The sequence below is a fragment of the Notothenia rossii genome (assembly GCF_949606895.1).
Source record: "Notothenia rossii genome assembly, chromosome: 4".
NCBI classification, from domain to species: Eukaryota; Metazoa; Chordata; class Actinopteri; order Perciformes; family Nototheniidae; genus Notothenia; species Notothenia rossii.
In genome coordinates this window covers 77,465,575-77,485,338 of record NC_136902.1, presented here as the reverse complement: position 1 = coordinate 77,485,338, position 19,764 = coordinate 77,465,575, and the positions used below count along the sequence as shown (strand labels likewise).

General features: G+C 42.7%; 2 protein-coding genes across 4 annotated transcripts in view; both read right to left on the bottom strand.

The window, feature by feature from the left end:
* Nucleotides 1-5,063, bottom strand: part of npas1 (neuronal PAS domain protein 1) — a 61,984-nt gene extending 56,921 nt beyond the window's left edge. For 2 of the 3 annotated variants that reach the window (XM_079677814.1, XM_079677813.1), the window contains exons 1-3: nucleotides 3,717-5,063; nucleotides 3,491-3,631; nucleotides 1,662-1,742 (exon numbers count right to left, since the gene is read on the bottom strand). The gene's annotated coding sequence lies outside the window, so the exon portion shown is untranslated. The remainder of the gene's footprint in view (nucleotides 1-1,661; nucleotides 1,743-3,490; nucleotides 3,632-3,716) is intronic. The other variant, XM_079677811.1, reaches the window with a different exon arrangement.
* A 3,109-nt stretch (nucleotides 5,064-8,172) lies between these two features.
* The window catches only part of arhgap35a (Rho GTPase activating protein 35a), a 59,335-nt gene continuing 47,743 nt past the window's right edge, over nucleotides 8,173-19,764 (bottom strand). The window contains exons 4-7 of the mRNA XM_079679246.1: nucleotides 16,122-16,199; nucleotides 14,392-14,523; nucleotides 12,851-12,956; nucleotides 8,173-12,270 (exon numbers count right to left, since the gene is read on the bottom strand). Coding sequence (XP_079535372.1) covers nucleotides 11,778-12,270; nucleotides 12,851-12,956; nucleotides 14,392-14,523; nucleotides 16,122-16,199 — 809 coding nt within the window. The 3' untranslated portion in view covers nucleotides 8,173-11,777. The remainder of the gene's footprint in view (nucleotides 12,271-12,850; nucleotides 12,957-14,391; nucleotides 14,524-16,121; nucleotides 16,200-19,764) is intronic.

The following is a 19,764-nucleotide window of genomic DNA, read 5'->3' as shown; positions in this document are numbered from 1 at the left end:
GCGTGATTGACACGTAGGCAGGTCGGCGGGGGCCCGCCCCCCTCCTAATCCTGCCCTGTCAGCTCTAATTGGGGAGGTGGGGCTCTATGTCACCAAGGTGACTGATTGACAGGACCCCAGCTTTGCATAGATATGAGGGAAAGGTGGGGAGGTTCACGCATGGCATAACACTGTTAACACTACTATGCCGCTAATAGAGATATGTGTGTGTGTGTGTGTGTGTGTGTGTGTGTGTGTGTGTGTGTGTGTGTGTGTGTGTGTGTGTGTGTGTGTGTGTGCTGTGCGCTCATGCACATTCTCAGACGTCACTCCAAGATACAGGTGAACACACTCAAGAACATGGCTGAGCACACAACTAGACTCATAACAATAACCATGGACAAAATCGACTTGCATACAGAATGTCTGAATGCAGAGTGCATCTACAAATATGCAATATCTTGACATGCTGTGATGAAGAGCAGAGGTTGTTAATGCTCCAAGTACTGGGATACGGACGTAGGCAGGAGTAATTCGGAGGTCTCCACCGTGTCAAGGCCAATGAACAACAGGGCAGGGGGCCAGACACTTTGCTATAACCATTCAACCTGTGGGCTCGCAAATGTTAAATGAAAGATTATCTAAGAGTGTATTTGTGTGTGTGTATGTGTGTGTTAAGGTGATGCCTTTTGGACATGTTTGGTGTTCTATAGTGCAGCTGTTCCAATTATGGGGGTCGGGACCCCCAAAGGGTAGCAATATGATTAACAAGACATGAAGAAGAAATAAGCCATACTTAGTGCCTCAGTGAAGCAGTACTTGGGAACAAAGATGCTTAAAGCTAAATGCTAACATCAGAATGCTAACAATGTCAAGTTTAGCCGTTGTAATGTTTATGCTAACATCAGAATGCTAACAATGTCAAGTTTAGCCGTTGTAATGTTTAGCATGTACGCATTCTAAGATCTGCAAATTAGCTCCAAAGAAGTCCATCTAAAAGTTGAAAACATATTTCACTTTTGAATCAAAGATGAGAAACTGACAGATCAATACATTATACTTTTAGTCACCAAATGATTAGTTAAAACAAATGCAGTCTAATAAACACAAACATTGTACTTCATAAGGGTTGAAATGTTTTAGAAATGTTAGGATTGTCAACTTTATTATCATTTCAGAAGCTTAAGTTTGGGGTGTTGTTGTAGTATTGTATAACTTATATTGAGTACGCTACATATTGTTTTTACCATGCGTGCTGTCTCCGTCCATCCTATTTATTTCAGAGGGTGAATAGGTTTACATAATACACCACTCTAAATTCACTTCATGATTTCCGAACTTCACTTTTTAATCCCTTTTCTGTTGTTGAAATCTGGACCTTTTTCAATCCTCAGGCCTCTAAAATTGTTGAAAATGAAAACATCGAAGAGCGTACCATTTTCTGGTTAATTTAATGGGTTGCATGTTACGTCCTGCTTAATTTTAGGGGGTTATAAAACAAACCCTCATATAAGAGTCGAAGTGTGTGCTCAAAGCATCTGAAATGGTATGGCTAATGAAGAACTGTTAATTGTATAAGCTCATATATTCATATATGAAGACATCTAGGGATAGTGTGTGTGGGTGCAAGAGTGCGTGTGAATGTGCATGTGTGTGTGTTTTGATTGACAGCTGCCACTGACCTGTGCCAGTCAGAGTGCCATACTGCGGGGCGGTGAGGTCGATCGCTACGGAGACGACCTTCGCCCTCATCTGCATCCTGCCTTCATTAGCAGAGCCAGGCAAGGAGAATAACAACCCAATAAATTAATAAAGAGAAAGAGGGGAGAGAGCAGAGAAGGAGGGAGGGAGCGGACAAGAGGAGAGCAAGCAAGGGTAAAACGGGAAGAGAGAGGGAGGGAAGGAAGGGAGGGAAGGAAGGAAGCAGGTGTGAGGAAAGGGCAGGGAAGGAGAGGTATGAGAGGAAAGAGCGACGCACTGAAGTATAGAAGGCTTGGAGAGAGGATATGGAGGGAAAAGCTGCAAAAATGGTGTGTGTGTGTGTGTGTGTGTGTGTGTGTGTGTGTGTGTGTGTGTGTGTGTGTGTGTGTGTGTGTGTGTGTGTGTGTGTGTGTGTGTGTGTGTGTGTGTGTGTGTGTGTGTGTGTGTGTGTGTGTGTGTGTGTGTGTGTGTGTGTGTGTGTGTGTGTGTGTGTGTGTGTGTGTGTGTGTGTGTGTGTGTGTGTGTGTGTGTGTGAGGGTTAGCTCAGGTAGAGAAAAAGCTAATGAATGATAGGTACAGAGAGGACGAGGAAGATTGTCAGAGAGAGTAAAAGGTATAAGTATTGAATGTAACTCTAGGAATGAAATCCAAATGTAAGATGCGTCTGCAGTGTTTTGTGACACCAATGAAGCAGTCAACCACATTTGTAAAGTTACCCAAGAAGGACTGAAAAACAGATTTTTTCAAAACTATCTCTGGGGCTGATTTAGAAACGTGGCTCGGAGCCCTGTTTAAACAGAGTATTGATACACTACCATCTGTACTGGCTCTTAACTGCCAGTATTGACAGAAATGCTCTAAATGTTCCACAGAGCGGCATGTGGTCGGGGCCAAATGTTCCAGACCCTCCCCCCTTGTTTCTGTTTATGATTGGGCTGACCACATAGCAATTGTGTTGATAAAGTATGAGGTTTAATCATTAATATTGAATCGGTTAGTAAACATTGCTGGTCTTGTTCACAAGCAGACAGAGAGGGGGGAAAATACCTCTCGAATACCTCCACATTTAGTAAAACACACACAGCAAAGTCCAAGGGAAGCTTGCCGTGTAAATAAATTATGAACGAGTATGTTACGCAGGATAGACTGTTGGTTAGGAGCTTTCCCAGGAGGACTCTAGTAATGATGCTTTCTCATCTTCCAGCAGAGTTGTGGAGCATACGCCAACTTCTATTACTCCATCTTCATCAGCATGATGGATGAAAATGCGGCCTATCCTTTAAGATATGTGCGTCTTCAGATTTTTCTGACTTTTCAACATACTGTATCTTTCAAACTTATCGACACAGAGGAAGGAATACAATGGTATTTAGACCATTTTTATGACTTCTATAAAACATCCTATAGATAGATCAGTTTGAGAGATGTTCATCGACAGACAAGTCTAAATTAATTTAGAGAGGCAACAACGCTGGTGCTCTCAGGAGCAACGTGCAACCTGCTATAAGCACCCAATAACGCACATCACATCAAAATGTTCCTGACCCTGTTTTCCCTGCCTCTCGAACTGAGTTGCTGAGTGCTGGCTGTTCAGGGTCGAGGCGAGGAGTGCGAGCGCCAGGGAGCAGGGCCTGCTGTGCTAGGAAGGAAAATTCTCAGGGCGATCGATGCGGAGGATTAGGGCCGGCTTTTGGGCTCAGAGGCCTGGATCTGAGCAGTATTCTCAGTGGGGCCCCTGGGAGAGCTGGAGAGGCAAAGCCAGAGGAGTGAGGAGAGGAGGGCCAAGGGGAGAGAGGAGAGAGAGGCTAACCTGGAACTGTCAGGAGGCTGAGAGAGGGTTGGCCAGGCTGGGAATAGAGGAGCGGTCATGGTCCCAGTCGACATTTTGAATGGTGCTGAGACTCTGCCACCCACTCAGATAAACACACACTGGCCAGTCTGATTGGATAAGCTGCAGAGCAAAGAGGAGATTTAATGTAACAAGGGAGAGAAAACAGTGATAAACACAGATGAAGTTGGTTATTTTGCCTCCTTACTCTCCATCTTTTAATTGTCTTCAGGCCAAATGGGTAGTTGTGTTCTAACTTGATGAGTGCAGTGCACAACAAAAGGCTCCCTCCGTCTGTGTGTCTGCCTCTGATGCTCATGATTGGTCAGCCCGTTCGCCAGCTCGCCGCTCTCCCCCGGGTACAGACGGTTGGATCCATGATTCATTTTGCAATGAGGAAAAAAAGGAGGGCGCATGTGAGAGAAGAAACAGCCAAGACCACTGGGAAATTATACGGTGGAGCGGCGTGGTGGATCTGGAATTAAACGGCATAATTAATCAAGCAAAAAAACAAGCACGTTGCTCATACATTTATTATTTGCATTTCTTCCACTTCAGGAGATGTAATCAGCAGATACACATCGGGTGTTCGGCCTCCATGTCACCGGGACCTGGAGGCCGAACACCCACTTTGACCACTGACCCTAAAAGCGTAAAGTGGGATCAGTTCTGCTCAAGGCTTTATTTTGTTCAAACTGACTATCTTCTCCACACAATGCCCTCTGCCTCCAAAGTAATCTCCACAACAAGCAGAACAAGTCCCACAGAATCATGTTGTTGTCTGCCTGTCCTTTAAATTAGGGTGTCTGCAAAATTGGGTTCACAAGTCTGGGCTCTCTGTGGAGTTGTTCTGCATTATGCAGTGTTTGCACTTGACCCTATGAAGAAAAAACGAGCCACTTTTATAATACAGCGTGGAAATATTACAGAAATATGATCACATAGCAGTAAGAGGCTGACAAAACCATGAAATCACCACACAAAACAACTTTAAAATTAGTAAATCTCTATTGCATACACAGCTAGAAAGGTCACATTAGGTTGCATGCCAATTAGCAGAACTAATTCAACCCTGGTACACTACAGTATGTCCATCATACTGAATCCTGATTCCAGTAGATAGTTGAGATGATTTGTCCCCACGAAAATAATTTAGCAAAGAAATGCACCTGCAAACTGCACAGATAATTGGACTTCTTGTGAAACTATGTTAGTGGTCTTATGTTGCTTTGAAAACAAATGTACCAGATTGACTTTGTCATAGTTTTCTTTCGTAGCAGGTAAGACCTTATAAGTGTAGGAGTTTTAAATAATGAATTGGTTACTAAAAATCCCTTTTTTTTTATGTGATGATTTGCATTTTTTGGCCTGCTCTTGAGGTCATTTCTGCTATATTTTTGCAACCCAAAGCAACTTTAAAACCCTTTACTACCGCAGTGTCCCTTGTAAGATGCCTTTCAAATACAGGATGAAAAGTGTGTTCCAGCTATGATACATTTTCATATAAATAATAAAACTTTTAGTTTTTTGCAAAGATAATTATGATTTAGTTTGATGTGTGCATTGTTTCCTACCTTGTTGATCGTTGCACAAACCCTCAAATTGATCTGGCGACACATCAGGCCTTCTGTCTCCCAGGTTCGGAACAACCCTAAGGACCCTAAGAGTTTACATGAATTAACATAAATTAGAAACATTGAAATAGAGAATATATCATTTATTTACACTACGGGCTATAGCTTTCTTACTTTGATGTATCATTAGTCATGTGTACCTCACTGATTTGTTTGTTTGCTGTTTCTTAATTTTCCTCCTTGTGATCAATACAAATTAATCTTTTTGATCTTATTGTTGAATAAATAATGGTAAAAAAACCTATGAAGAACAAAGTCACACTATAATTTACCAAAGTATTAACAGTAATAATATCTAAATTATTAGTGGTGGTAATGAGAGTAGGCTATAACGGTTTGTCGTTTCTGTGGGAATATTGATGTGTTTTTCTCAGGAAATAGCCTTTTACTAAACTTGCCAGTAGGATATAGGCTTCCAGGGCTACTCCTTGCACTTCATATTTTACCTAGATTGCATGTGCCTCCGCCACATTAGGCTATGTAACCCTCATTATGCCCATTATGCATAAATACATCCACCGAGCAGTTTGAAGCGTATCACTTTCTGGCAGGTCAATACGGTTTGTTCCTGGAGCGCCGTCATCAATCGAGCCATCAATATGGAAATACCACTGTGACCCAGACATTAATCAATGGGCTCCTCGGGGAGGGCAGGGGCACCTAAAATCATCAATGAGACGGATCGGCTCGCAGTCAGGCTCGGACAGTCCGTATTGATAAGAGCATTTCCACCTGTAGCGGCCGGGGCGGGGAGACATGCAGGCCGCATCTAAATTCAATACCCGCCGCCGCAGCTGCGAGCCCGGAGCCCAGAAAGACACGGTTGAGCGGAGATACGTGCCTCGACTCATCATAAGACCGGTCTCTTTTTCTCCATATAGGCAACGTCCCCTTCCTCCTCCTCCCCCCCCTCTCTCCGTCTACCTTAGAACACTTTTTTTTTTGGTCATGCTTTTCACTAAAGAAGCACATCACGCCTCTAATACAGAGCAACAATGACTTCAAATTAAGTTCTTTGTCTTTATTCCGAGGCTTACTTTGCCGAGCTCTCCCCCCTCCTCCTCCTCTCCCCTCACAATCTCTGGAGTTTAGTCAAACCCATTTCCTTCTCCAACTTAAAACTGTGAGCGGGGAAGTGGAGCTCGACATCAATGAGAAAAGTCTTCAGATGCTCGTCTCACGCACTCATCTCACTGTGAGCGCGGGATTAAAGTGTCGTCTCACTGTTGACATCCAAACCTTGACCCAATCAATTAGGTCCATGCTCTGCGTTTGCCTCCCTTACCCGGATACAGCAGCGCGAGGGTCGATGGGTAATGTGGGACAAGTCAGCCTCCTAGTGGCGTAATCGCTTAAGTACAAGGGAAGCATTGGATTAAAGAAATACAAAGGGAATATTAGATCATCATAATTTAGTTAAATTGTTTAACGAACACCATGGAGCTCAATAGGCTGGTTTTACTTGCCTCCTTTAAACAAATGAGTGACACACCTTGGAATCCTGATGAGTATTTTCACCACCACTTTGGCCTGTAAGGCAATGTTGACGATTCCTATATTTGACTTCCAATCAAATCCCACAGCACTCTTTCCCTCATGACACTTCTTAAAGGTTAGAGTTCAAGGGTCTTGTGTCCTGTGTGCACACGGGCTTGCCCTTTTCATTCCCAATCAGCCGCTTCTCCCTTTTTTTTTCTTCCTGTGCCAAAATGGAAAGATGCACCACAAAGGTCATGGACATGGATTTCCTTTGGTTTGACTCAATGAAAAGGTCAGATGAGGGCACCATGAAATGGCAGTGAGGCCTTCACATCGCCCTCACAGGGACCCGAATCCTTACATCACCCTGGAAATGGCACCTCTTGGAGCTGCTTTCGCAAAACCGGGAGTGTCCCGTGGGCCGCTGCGACCTCGTCTAGACCCCCATGTGGCTTCATTGGCCCTTCAACAGCGAGCAAAGATAACCGAGGAACAAACTGTGGTACAAAGAGTATATCACGTCATATGTTGTGTGAAACTAAACTTTTATGAACATAAGTATTGAATCGTCACATGTCTTCCTGTGCTTTCTATTTCAATTAAACATACTTTTCTGGATACAGTGTTACACAAGAGTAAGACAACATTCATCATAATATTTGATTACTTTTCTGACAGTGTTTGACACGGCCTGTTTCTGTAATAATAGATAAGAGAGGCTGTGCTTGGCTCTTCAACCCAAAAACTGTATCTAGGGCAACTGTATCTCTGCTTGTAAAGCAGTATTCAATTTAATGTTTGTAAAGATCCCAGTTTTCTTCCCTCCACACGACCTTGAGCAAAACACACATCCCCAGATACTCAAACTTTACACCAACAACATCTGCAAAAAACATTGCAAGGTTACTCAGCAAGGAGTTCAGTTGCTGCTGGTTTGCTGTGTTAGTTTCTCAGATTAATTGGTTTGCAAAATCATTACCATGTAGGCAACGTTTCATCTTTTTTTAATCACACCAACATTTATATTATTTAAAATGTTTTTGATCTCTTTTTCTTTACCTTTTAAGTTATCCTGCTGCAATCCATTAGAGATTACACGGTAAATCTAAAAGGTTTGCAAAATTGTTAATAGGGAATAAATGAAGAATTTGCACATTAATACAACACCTATCATAAATCAATGTATATTTTTAAATGTAATATTTTTGATAAAACCTCAGATGTACACGATAACTTGCCCTGACTGCACACTTCTGATTTAAAAAAAAAAAATGGTTTGGGAAATTTGGAGTGTTGCTGATCAGATCCAAGTTCTTCCTTGAGATTGAAAACAGTCATTTAACAAGGAAAAAAGTAAGTTACAGTTCAGTAGCTTTACCAGAGCTTTGTTGAGTTGAATTTGAGGTTAGAAGTCGATTTAGAATTCATTACACCAACTTACAGACTGTGTCCCGGGACAATCACATTACTCCTCAGACTTCATCAGGATTTTCTTGTCTGTTCCATGTGTCAGTAATCACTCGTGTGTAACAAAGAGACAAGAAGCAAAGGTTTAACAAGATTTGATTTATTAACTATGATACAGATCACATAAGGCCTTGCTGTATACACCATTCCCATCGAGACAAATTACCATACTCAGCAAATAATGACAGTGTTTTTGTTTGATGTTATCATTTCACTTTACAGTACTTCATTTATTTTTTATTATTTTATTTCCCCCCCCCATTATTTCTTAATATTTTTTTATCATCTCTTAAATAGTGAGAGTGGTGGAGCCCTCTTCCTTTGTTGGGAAGAAATCATGCACTATACTGGGCTGGTCTCTCAATCGTTCACAAAGAAATTGTTAAAAAAAAATGTTTTGTATTTTTTAATTATTAAAATAAAACATAAAAAGAAACTTTTTTTTTTCTATCACCACTGACTAAAGGGTAAAGTGTTAGACCCCCTAACATACCAATAAACAACCATTTGAATATAGTTTTGCTTGTTTCTCATTTTAACTTAACAGACATCTGTCACCATTGTTGCAAAAAACAAGAAAAATAAAAAAAGAAAGCAATGCAGCCACATATCATCGCTGAACCAAAGTCACATTTTTAATTCAATTGTTCTTCTAAATTGTCACTTTGCTTCCCATCTCTCCCTCTACCCTTTTTCCACAGTCTTTGGCTGCCTCACAGTCAGTTCAGTATTAACACATTGATATACACAGGGAACGCCACTGGCTGGCGTTCACACACAAGTACCAGTGGTCACCCCTCCTTCCTCCCTCGGTCTCCCAAATAATGATCCCATTCACACGTTCCCTGTCTATCTTCCCTCCCTCTCCCTCTCCCCAATCTTCCCCCCCATTTCTCTCACCCTTTCTCTGAGGATCAGTGTGTGTAATCTGGACGAGCTAACAGGGTTACACAGCGGGGTAATGACCGCAAGGAGAACTGCATTCCTCTCCTTCACGTTTATTTGGATCACGCTGGTGTCTGGCTGTCAGCCAGGCACAGCTTGATAACATGTTAGCTCAAACCCACCCACCCAAACACACACTTTTAATTCCTCTATCCTCTAATCACACACACTCACACACTAGGTAAATAGGTAGTGTAGACTTATAAAAGCTCCTTTAAGAGTTCAGTGTTTGGTTAAAAGTATTTTTTTTCTCCTGTTGGGCAGAGATGACAGTGTGGGGACATGAAGAGATTCAATTCACTGTCAAACTGAATAAGTGACCTTGGTGAGGATCTGCTTAACATTAACACGCACAAGTTCCCATGCGCACACACTTTCTCAAGCTCACGGAAACACTCATGCGTGCACAAACACACACACCAATGAAAAGTAGCTTCGATCAGGGCTCAGCAATTCTCATCGAGCCCCATCTCGCTGGTTTCTACGGTAACAGCAGGCTGGGCTGAGGAATTTTGTGATGCTCCGCTCCAGTCGTGCAGACGGATGAATGGACTGTCTGTTCGGTCTCCTGTCTCTCCCAGACCCAACTGTCTCTCTCGAATTGGGTATGACTAGGGGGTGCAGTGGCGTGACAGTGACAGCCGGGAGAGTCTAGTAGTGGTTACACTCTTGAACATTTTATTTGGGTCTACAAAGAGCAGGTGTGAGTCTCCTTTCCAGAGGTGCTAAGCTGTGTCCTTAGAGGAAGGTGTGCTGGAGCAGTCGTTACCAATTATTTCCAAGAATAAAAAGCCTTCCCCTCCCACCTGTCAAAGCTTTAGCCTCACTTCCAGCTCTTACTTTCTGGCCCATGATGCTACATTGTGCCACAATCTCTTCATTTCCCTTCACGTTTGGGAATTGGCATGCACTCCTTTACAAAGGGGCCGAGTGCTTTAGTGAAGTGGAAACTAACAAAGACAATGAGGCAATTGTATTCACTGCATGTGTAATTGGCTGCAATGTGGCCACAGAGTGTAAATCAATATAATCTCAAATTATTTTCACCAGATTGAAAAACTAATGTTATCTATTTTAACAATAACAATAATTGAGCTCTAAATTCTGACATGCAGTGATGTACGACCTTAACCATTGCACCTATAAGAGATTCTGATGCTACAAAAACCACAGTAGGAAAATGGTGGTGGTGGTAGAGGTTACGGCTGCAATACCCATTTCTTCCTCTAGATGTCAGTGGTGTGCTGCCAGAGAGAGAAGGAGAGTAGGTTGCACTGACAATAAAGTGAATGGTGGCTGTCATGTCATGGCAGCTCCAATTTAAAATGTGCCTCAAAGTGCTCAGAAAAGTGCTTTTTGAACAAGGTCCTTACTGTGGAAACTGCATCGCTGACTCACTCTTGAAACCACCACAGCGTGAAAGAAGCAACATGACAGGTGAAGGTCCAGCACTGGAATTATTCCCACTCTCTGCCTATAGGGACATTCAGGTAAAACAAAAAGGCATGGATACATGTGCACACAGACAGATAGACAGTCACACAGACACTTACACACAAGGCCACTCATTGAGCAATAGGCGCCGGGTTTCTCTGCATTTCCCAAGATTTTGTCACAGAATAAAAAAGTGTTGGGATAGTGGGAATGTGAATGTAGAAAATAAGATTTAGACCAATCAAAGTATCCACTTTGCAAGCTGTTCTCTTGATGTGTTTACAAATACAGGACATGAGATTTAAGATCAACCCGAGAGAATGCAATCAGAAGGATGGGAGGAGCCTTCCCAGAATGCAAAGGGTGTGAGTTCCCATAATCCTTTGCTCTTATTTACTGTCTAGTAGATCTGGTCGGTTGAGATTTTTTTTTTTTTTGTATTTGGCATACTGCCTCAACTGAAACTGATTTTTCTCTGCGTGTGTGGCTGTGTGAGGGGTTGATAGATAGGAATGTGTGTGTGTTGCGAAGGACAGAACATCCTGTTGGGTGAGAAGCAACACGTGTTCCTTGCCTAAGTCCTCTGTACAGTGGGGAAATAAACAAACATGTGTTCAGGACTCGCTCTCTGCTTCACTTAGTCCCAGACACAGACTTCCAGGTGGGTCAGTAGGTGTGTTGGATTGCAAAAATGTGCACCGGGCACCAAAGTTACCATCACAGTTAGAGGCTAAGAATGGTTGTCAGAGGCACTCTGGCCACTGGGTGTTTGTGTCAAGTTTGTGTCTGTTTTGTGTGTGTGGTGAAACAATCCCAACATAACAAAGTTCACATTCCCCTTCACTTTACTTTCAGAGTCCCTCCCTGAGCCCCTTTAACAGTTCTTGGCAACATCTCACTCACTAGTGTGTTTGTGTGTAGGTTCTCTATAAGGCAAGGAGGGCAGGTCTGGATGTAGTAAGACTGAGAAAAAGGGATAAAGTGGCAAGTAGGGAGAAAGAACATACTGCCAGTTCAGAGGATCTTCAGCGTTCCCCTTTTTTCTGCCTTGTGTGTGTGTCCATTTTTCTAAAAGCAACCGAGGCTCAAAAGCCCCCTTATTTCTCCCAAACATGTAGGTTTCTCCCTGTACATACTGCATCTCAATCAATATCTCCCAACTTCTCTTCCTTCTTCCTGTACTCGTTTCAATTTATCTTCTTAAATTCCTTCCCAAACTTCAAAATCTCTAATTCTAAACCCTTAAATCTCTCTGAATCTAGTTATCCGTCTTCTTCGTTTTTTTTTTCCTCTTTCCCTTGATCCCTGGTTTACAGCGTGTGTTGTTCCGTAGGGGGGTGATGGGGGTGCAGGGAGGGCGGCAGCAGGGCGGGGATCGGGGACTGGGGGGTGGCAGGGGGGGAGTGGGGGGGGGACTGATGTTTGTGGTGGTGGTGAAGGTGGTGGTGAAGGTGGTGGTGGATAGGAGGGCCGTAGTGGGGAATGACAGGAGGGGTGGCTGGGAGGACGTAGGGGGTCAGGGATGGAGCCGGCGAGGATGAGTAGCCCCCCGCCATGCAGGAGTAGGCCGAGGTTCCTCCTCCGGACATGGTGGAGGTGGGGGAGCCCGGGAGGCCCTCGGCCAGTGGCTGATTGTAGAAGAAGTATGCGCACTGCTGGATGAAGCTCTCGATGATTGTCTGGTAGGTGCGGGTGGCCGTCAGGGCGTCCATGGTGGTGAAGTCTGGTCTCATCAGCGTGGGCCAGAAACAGATGGACAGGTTCTCACTGGTCATTAGGTTCGACTTGTTGTTCTGGCTCACCCTGCACAACACAAAGAAAGCAATACGTTTATTTAATTGGCCACAAATCACCCACTCATTTTTGTCCAGCTTTGAATGATGGCAGTGATTGAAAATTGCATGAAATGGGCAAATCAGCAGGATGTCCAGAAGAATAAACTAAGGTGTATACTGTGTACTGTATGGGTCCAAATGAACCGTTATTATAGGTTACTAAATGTCTTGTATTTTTCAGCCAGCAGTCCGAAACCCAAAGATGATATAAAGCAGGGAAAAGATAAACATTTCAAATTGGAGAAACTAAAGTGTAAATAATTGGGGGGGAAATCTTGCTTTACCCTTGAACCATGTTGTATCCTTGGACGTGTGGGTATTGACTGAAACTGAGAACCTCTGATCCATACTATAGTTTGAATTCAGACAATTATATTACATTTATACAAAATAAAAAAACACTGTTTTCACAGAGCAAGAGTCACTACTGCAACATTTATTCAGTGTGCTAGATTCTGTGATGTCACCACTAGGTCACTTGGCTGGGTGACCGGCGGTGTGGTCAGCAGGGCTGTCAAAGGTTGACTCTGACCCCGTCACTCACTCACTTGATCAAATGGCTGTTGACATATTTGAAGACCTCGTAATTCTCCTTGGGGAAGCGGCGCAGAATGTCCTTCATCGTCTGGAAGCGCTGCTCCCTATCGTTGATCTCTGAATTGTTGAAAAGAGAGACAAGAGAGAGGTTAGATGAGGGAGAAAAGTGGCTGAAAAAAATGATGTCGGGAATCTGCGGGAAGGATGTCAGGGGAGTAAGAGTTAAGTTGAGAAGGGATGGGTCGGGGGGAGTGCAATGGAATAGAGGAGAGTTTGAACAGCATAGTGGAGCCAATTTGATTCAGCTCTCAAAAAGATCTGTGCAGGACACAGTGATTTAATCCTACAACAGCCCGAGTCTCACACTACTATGCTATATATTATAGTATAATATACATCTCAGAAAAATAAAAGAGACAAAGACCACCACACACATTTCAGAGGAGAAAAATACACCCATCACAATGTCCTTACAGATCACAGTAACTCACGCACAAACACATGCATACACTGGGTGTGTTAAGCCTGATGGCAGCAAGTGGTGAGTCAGAAAAGCTGACGTCACCAGCTAACACAGTCCATCCTGTGTGTGTGTGTGAGCGAGGCAGAGAGCAGCAGTGGGAACAGCAGATGTTCTCTCGTCCACATCACAAACATGAGTTACAATCAGAAAATTCAAATGTGTATTCCCACAATGAGGTCAGTGTGGATCAAAAACAGATTTCAGGCATAATGACTTAACACAGCCCCAGTTCCCCCAGCTATACATCCATCATCGGTAATGAAAACATAACTTCCTACGGCTTATTTAAAGTAACGTCACCATGACAATATGCATTAAAATCCACCCGCCCAGCTTTTTCTGTACGCCTCTTTTTCTCCACCTCTCAGCCTGACAGTAGAAAGCTGAGATTCTGAGAATGCGGAGCTCAATTTGCTGTTTTCTACCGAATGAAGGCTTTCTTGTCTCTTAACCCCACCTCACTTTCCTGTTTTCGCTCTGTCTTCCTTTCCTTTATTGTGGTGCAGACTGCAAGAGCTTTATCAAGTCTCTGTCACGGCTGAAGAGTCTCACCGGGGCCGTTAAAAACATACACACACAGAGCTTGGTGAGTGACAGCAGCCTTGCGGCCCGGGGGTAAATCTCTCTGGCACGATGCAAGACTAAGCTATGCCTTAAATCTCCATTTTTGACAGATTACAGGACACAAAGAGAAGAAGAGAGGCTGTGGAGGGCGCTGGTGGAGCACCCTCGTTTATCTAACATATGACTGTTTTTTCATGACTTCGCCTATAGTGTTCCGGCATCCCTCCATCATGGGCAATCATCCCAACCCCCTCCTTCACTATAGGATTTAAATATTCTCTCCTCCATCCGTTATTTTTCTCCTTTCCCCATTTCCTCACAGAGGGCAAATCCAATTCTCCCCATGGGTGGATTTGTGTTGCAAGAGCTTTGCTTGTTAGGTTAAAGAAAAGTTACAAAGAAAAAGATTTAAAGCTAAATCCAATACACCTCAGGTTTTCCACACCCCGGAGCCCCAGGACTTACTGAAGGCGTCCACCAGCTCCCCCTGCATGCTGTAGGGCACCAGAGGCTCGGGGAGCTCGGAGAAGAAGGCCTTCATGGCTCCGGCCACTGTGTTTATGGTGAAGTCTTTCTCCACCAGGTCCAGGTTGTGGTCTGTAAGAAAACAATGGAAATACGACATTTTAAATACAAAACACACATATCACACTTTTTTTTTTCATATATGCAGACAGTAAATAAGACAGGTGGCTTCTTTGCTTAGTCAATGTTGATCCAACCATGGAAGAGGCTATACAATGATACCGTGCAACAGTATAGATAAAGGTTAACAAAACAGTTTGAAAGATGTCTCAAAACTCATCCCTTCTCTCTGCCTTAGACATTTTCTGAGCATCTTTTGTTTTGAAAAGCTTCTTTGATTTAAATAAAAAGCACTTAATTGAAGTCATGATTATTCTTGTTATTATTACTAACAATAATACCAGTATGTCATATAACTGAACTAAAACATATTCAACGGCAGTAGGTTGCTCGATAAATAATTGAACAGTATTTTATGGAAGTAATGCAGTCATAATATTCATTTGTATGAATGTAATTCAGTCTGTTATTAAAGTCTGGTATGAAAATCATCTGGTTATTGACTTTCTAGGAAATTTAATGAATCAAGGTGATTTATTGCAATGAAAAACAACTGTTGTGTTAGAGGTTATTTCCATACTTCCCACTGTTGTAGTAAATTGTGCACTAACAGGTCTGCTCAATTCATCATTTAATCAATAAGAATAAAATAACAAATAGCACCTTAGGTGAAACCATAGGATTATTATTATTTTGCTCAATACAAATATAATTTGCGAAACAGCTCAGTTCCACTCACTTCGGTGTGAGGTAAGGGGGATGGAAAGAGAGAGTGTGTGTGTGTGTGTGTGTGTGTGTGTGTGTGTGTGTGTGTGTGTGTGTGTGTGTGTGTGTGTGTGTGTGTGTGCAGAGGCCCGAGACTTAATTAGAAAAACCCATTTTCTGATAACCGTTTACTTTTAAAGGTAGTATGTGTAGAAAGAATAAGAGGCAATGTAGAATAGGTTAGTGAGTTCTTGAAAAGTCTGAGGAGGACTCACATTTTGAGAGTTTTCAAAGTGTGTGCTTGTGATGCCGTTTTGTCCTTTAACGCGTTATCAGAATCTGCAGCGGGCTGTTGAAGTGCCATCTTCAGAATCGCTATGACACTCCTTGTCTGTAGTTTCACCTTAAATTGTCTCGTCCCATTGGCCGCCGGCTCAGAATGATTCAAAGTAGGGCTTCAACTCTGATTACCTGTGTTGGATTTAACCTCGACTAGGAGCCTACACACACACATACACAGGCCACCTTTCTCTGCTCTGTATCCTGGCAGGGACATGCTTCATTAACCAAACCAATCTGCTGGTAATTAACTGCCCACAGCAGATAGACACACGCATGGAGACACATATTGAGAGCTTGTGTACGTGCACGTGTGTTAACATGCATGCGCACAGGAGCAGGTAGAAGATTAAGGAGGCAGGTCTACTGTCTAAAAGGAAGCCAAGGCCAATTTCCCCTGTAGAATGAATGTCCCTGGTTAATTAAGGGGATCCAGGCTTGTTATAGATAGAAGCTGACATACACGTCTTTGTAGCTTCTCTTTGAACCCAGCTTGTAAGTGTACAGCTGAAGCAAGAATGGGCATGTGTACACGTGTACTTGTGAGTGCTGAAATATTAACGTACCTTGCTCAAATTGCCGCTGCATGCCCTCCATCTCAGCCTTGTTTCCGCTGACCCTGTAGATGCCCTCTGTTGTCAGCCCTAATGAAGAGAGAGAGAGCAAAAGGAATGTTATTAGCACAATGTTCTGCATTTAATTTGCAACCTTGATCCAGTATTTATAGTAGCTGGTCAGTCACCACCAAGACTCTTAGTGTATCACTGTGCTGCGTTTGGATGCACTCTTAAAGGGCTGAAAAATAAGAGCTAAAGCCGGCTGCTCTAATGGCCTCTCCTTATGTCCCCTTCCTTCTAAACACACAATTAGCACTATTTATTAAACCCATAAAGCACTCCTGCAGCCCTGCAAAGAGCCCACCGGTGCAATGTGACAGACTGAGGCTACCTTAATAGCCACACACTTTAAAATGACTTGAGGGACTGCAGATGCGAAGAGCTTTTACTCTCCTCATCTAACTTTATTCTGTGGAGAATAATTACTCAGAATTGTAGACCTTTCTTTCGACACTCAAATTGCATCTATATATATTAAAGGGCCACACTGAGATTTTGCGGCAGAATAGTTATTATACTAAAATGTACAAGTTTGAACTCCTTGAATGTATTTTCTCTTTTATTTCTATTAATAAGTGCAAAATATACTAATTAAAATCACAGGCCAAAGGAATGTATAATCTGCATACAGCTATAATTTATCCAGCTATAATCTAATAGTCTTATATATTTTGACAGTTTCAAATATTTAACAACCAACAAAAAGGTTCAACATGGATTTTTCACAAGTCTTGAAGGCCATTTTAGTTAATTCACTGTCGAGCTGACAACCACTGACAAACTTAACACATTTTTCCTAACATACCGTATAATTTTCATTTTACAAGGGGAAAGAACGCATTAGCAGCTTCAAACTGTCCGCCCTTCTACGCATTTCAAATTCAAAAGGAGAAAACCCTCGAGAAAACTCAGAACACGTCTCTGAACGCCCAACTTCAGTTCTTATTAAGTCTTACTAAATATTCCCTGAATTAAATAGTTATGTCATTTGCAGTAGGCCAAGTAAATATAACCTTTAGTCCTGTATTTACGCATTGCATCCGTGTACTCAGTCATTGAAAACATAAGCAACCAAAGTCAAAGCAGGACAACGTCTTTTTAGTTGAACCAGTTTCACTGCTCTTTAATGCAAATATTTAGTTAGCCAACCACATGGACACAACACATTCAGGCATGTAGACATGGGCAAGGTGGACGGCTGAATGTTAAACCAAATAGCAGAATAGGGAGGAAAAGGAATTTCCCTTTTAACATATCAGGGTTGTTAGTTCAACAACTAGGTTCTAGAAAATGTCCACAGTGGCCTCCATAGTCAACTTCTAATCCAATAGAGCATTTTAAATGTGGTGGAATAGGAGATTTGCATCATGGATGTGCAGCAGTCAATTCTGAACCAACTATGTGATATTATCATGTCAACATAGACCAAAATCTCTGAGTAACATTCCCAGTACTTGTTTGAATCAAGTCACAAATAATAAAGGCACTTTAAAGGCGTAAGTTGGTCCAACAAGGTACTAGCAAGATTAAGCTAATTAAGTGGCCATTGATAAGATAAGGTTCCACCTCCCACACTTGAAATTCTGTTTTCATTTTGGTTGGAGACAAAGAGCGATCCAGAGAGAGTGAAGGAGAAAGGGAGTGGCAGAAAAGGAGGGCGAGATAGAGAGAGGCAGGGAGGAAATGGGAGAGCTTTCAGTCAACGCATACAGCATCGATCTCCTCCTTCTACCAATCAATTATCCACAAAAGCTTTTCTAGCCAGACACTAGGAAAACAGGGATGGGAGGAAAGATAGTGAGAGGGGAGTAGTGGTGGGGAGAGGGAGTGAGAGATAGGGGCAAAACAGGACAAGCACCCAAGTATGAGAAAGATAGTGGGGGGAGAGGGAGGGGGCATGGGAGTGAGGGTCAGGACTGATGAAGGGGAGAATGGGAAAAAATGAAGGGCTTAAGATAAGGAGGAATATATAGAGAGACGTGTTTGAGACAACAAATCACTTCAAGGATGGAGATTGCAGGAGAGTGATAATAACAGCAGAGAAGCCACAAAGCAATGGGGGGTGGGTGAAAGGGAAAAATAGAAGAAATAGAAGAGTTTTACTTGTATAGATATAATGAAAGGAAAGCTCTCAATAACAGACAACAGCATCCTCCTTCTCTGGGGTCAAACAAAGCACTCGGTGCCTCCTGGGATCAAGGTAAATATGAGCACTTCCCGTAGCAAATACATTGTGTTATTCTGCATCTCTAACCAGGCTTTTATAGTCAATCAATTTTACAGTGCATTGGTAATAAAAGGCTTTTCTAAAGCTTGTATCAGATGTTGAAAAAAAACAACTTAACAGCTTCCATCAAGTGGGAAAAAACCGAGCGGTAAACGTCCTTGGAGTAAGCGGCTCTGCTCCTGCAATATGTTACTGCCTTATAACACTTCAGCTGAGCCCGCATCAGCTCAGACCAGAGCGGCTGATTTCACAGTTCACCACGAAAACTGTTGGTCGCTGGGTGCTGCCCTTTACGTCACTACGGAGACAGCCACAGCCAGAAGATATGCCCCAACAAGCTAACACACACATCACTTCTGTACCCGTGAACAGAACACAAAAACCAGAGCTGAATAGAGATAAGAGCAGTCACAATGGATTGATTTTATAATGCTGCTTTTCCACAAGCTCACAATGCATGAACATAACACAAAATACCATATCTACTCCCTTTATTCTCAGGGACAAAGGGAGTGAGCTAGGAAGCACAATTAAGAGAAGCAACAAAGAAATAAGACGTTTGAATAGGAACAGAAAACTATTTTTTTCTCCAACAAATGCCTTAAAAGATGTGTGTTTTATCCATGAAGTCAACGTTTTCTCCCTTCGGCCGATTGCTTGGCCTCAGGTTTTGCTGTTTGCAGCTCTACCGAGAACCACTCAACTTCACACTCGACACAGCACTTCTTCATGTCCTCAGCAACACACACGGCAAGTGTAAAGTCGCTGAGATGAAGGTTGCTGAGAAACTCAAAGGACGTATATAGATACCTTCCATTTTAGTTTGACAAGAATAAAGGCAGGAACGCTGTATTTATGCTTGAGAAGTAGAAAAGGGGAAAGGATATAGGGTAAAGCTGCTTTACAATATCACTTATTATCAGCCATTGCTATAGAGACAAACATAGTGTTAGCGCTGTATGGTAATTTCCTTTGAGTGCTATTATGCCTACAGATCGTAGACACAAATTCTGGATAAGTAAAGTCGAACTTACAGCAGCTACAATCGAAGCTAAACAGCACATTGTAACTCATTTCCCTTTGCAGTCGCAGTTATTCTCTTTGTGGGTGTGCCAGTCTATACGGCAAGTGTTCAAATGTAAACGTAGCATTCCTGTGCACGTTAGTTCTGACTGTGAGATGTGTCTGGGCACACTTAGCAAGCATACTCACATAAATCACACAGAAGCAAGCAAAACACACACAGAAAAGTGCTGAGCCCACATTCTCCCAGTGTTCTACCTTTGATATTGATCGGACAGAGGGAGCAATGGGGCAGAACATTACCTGGCGACCTCCGAGTGAAAATCACGCTGACACAATCGC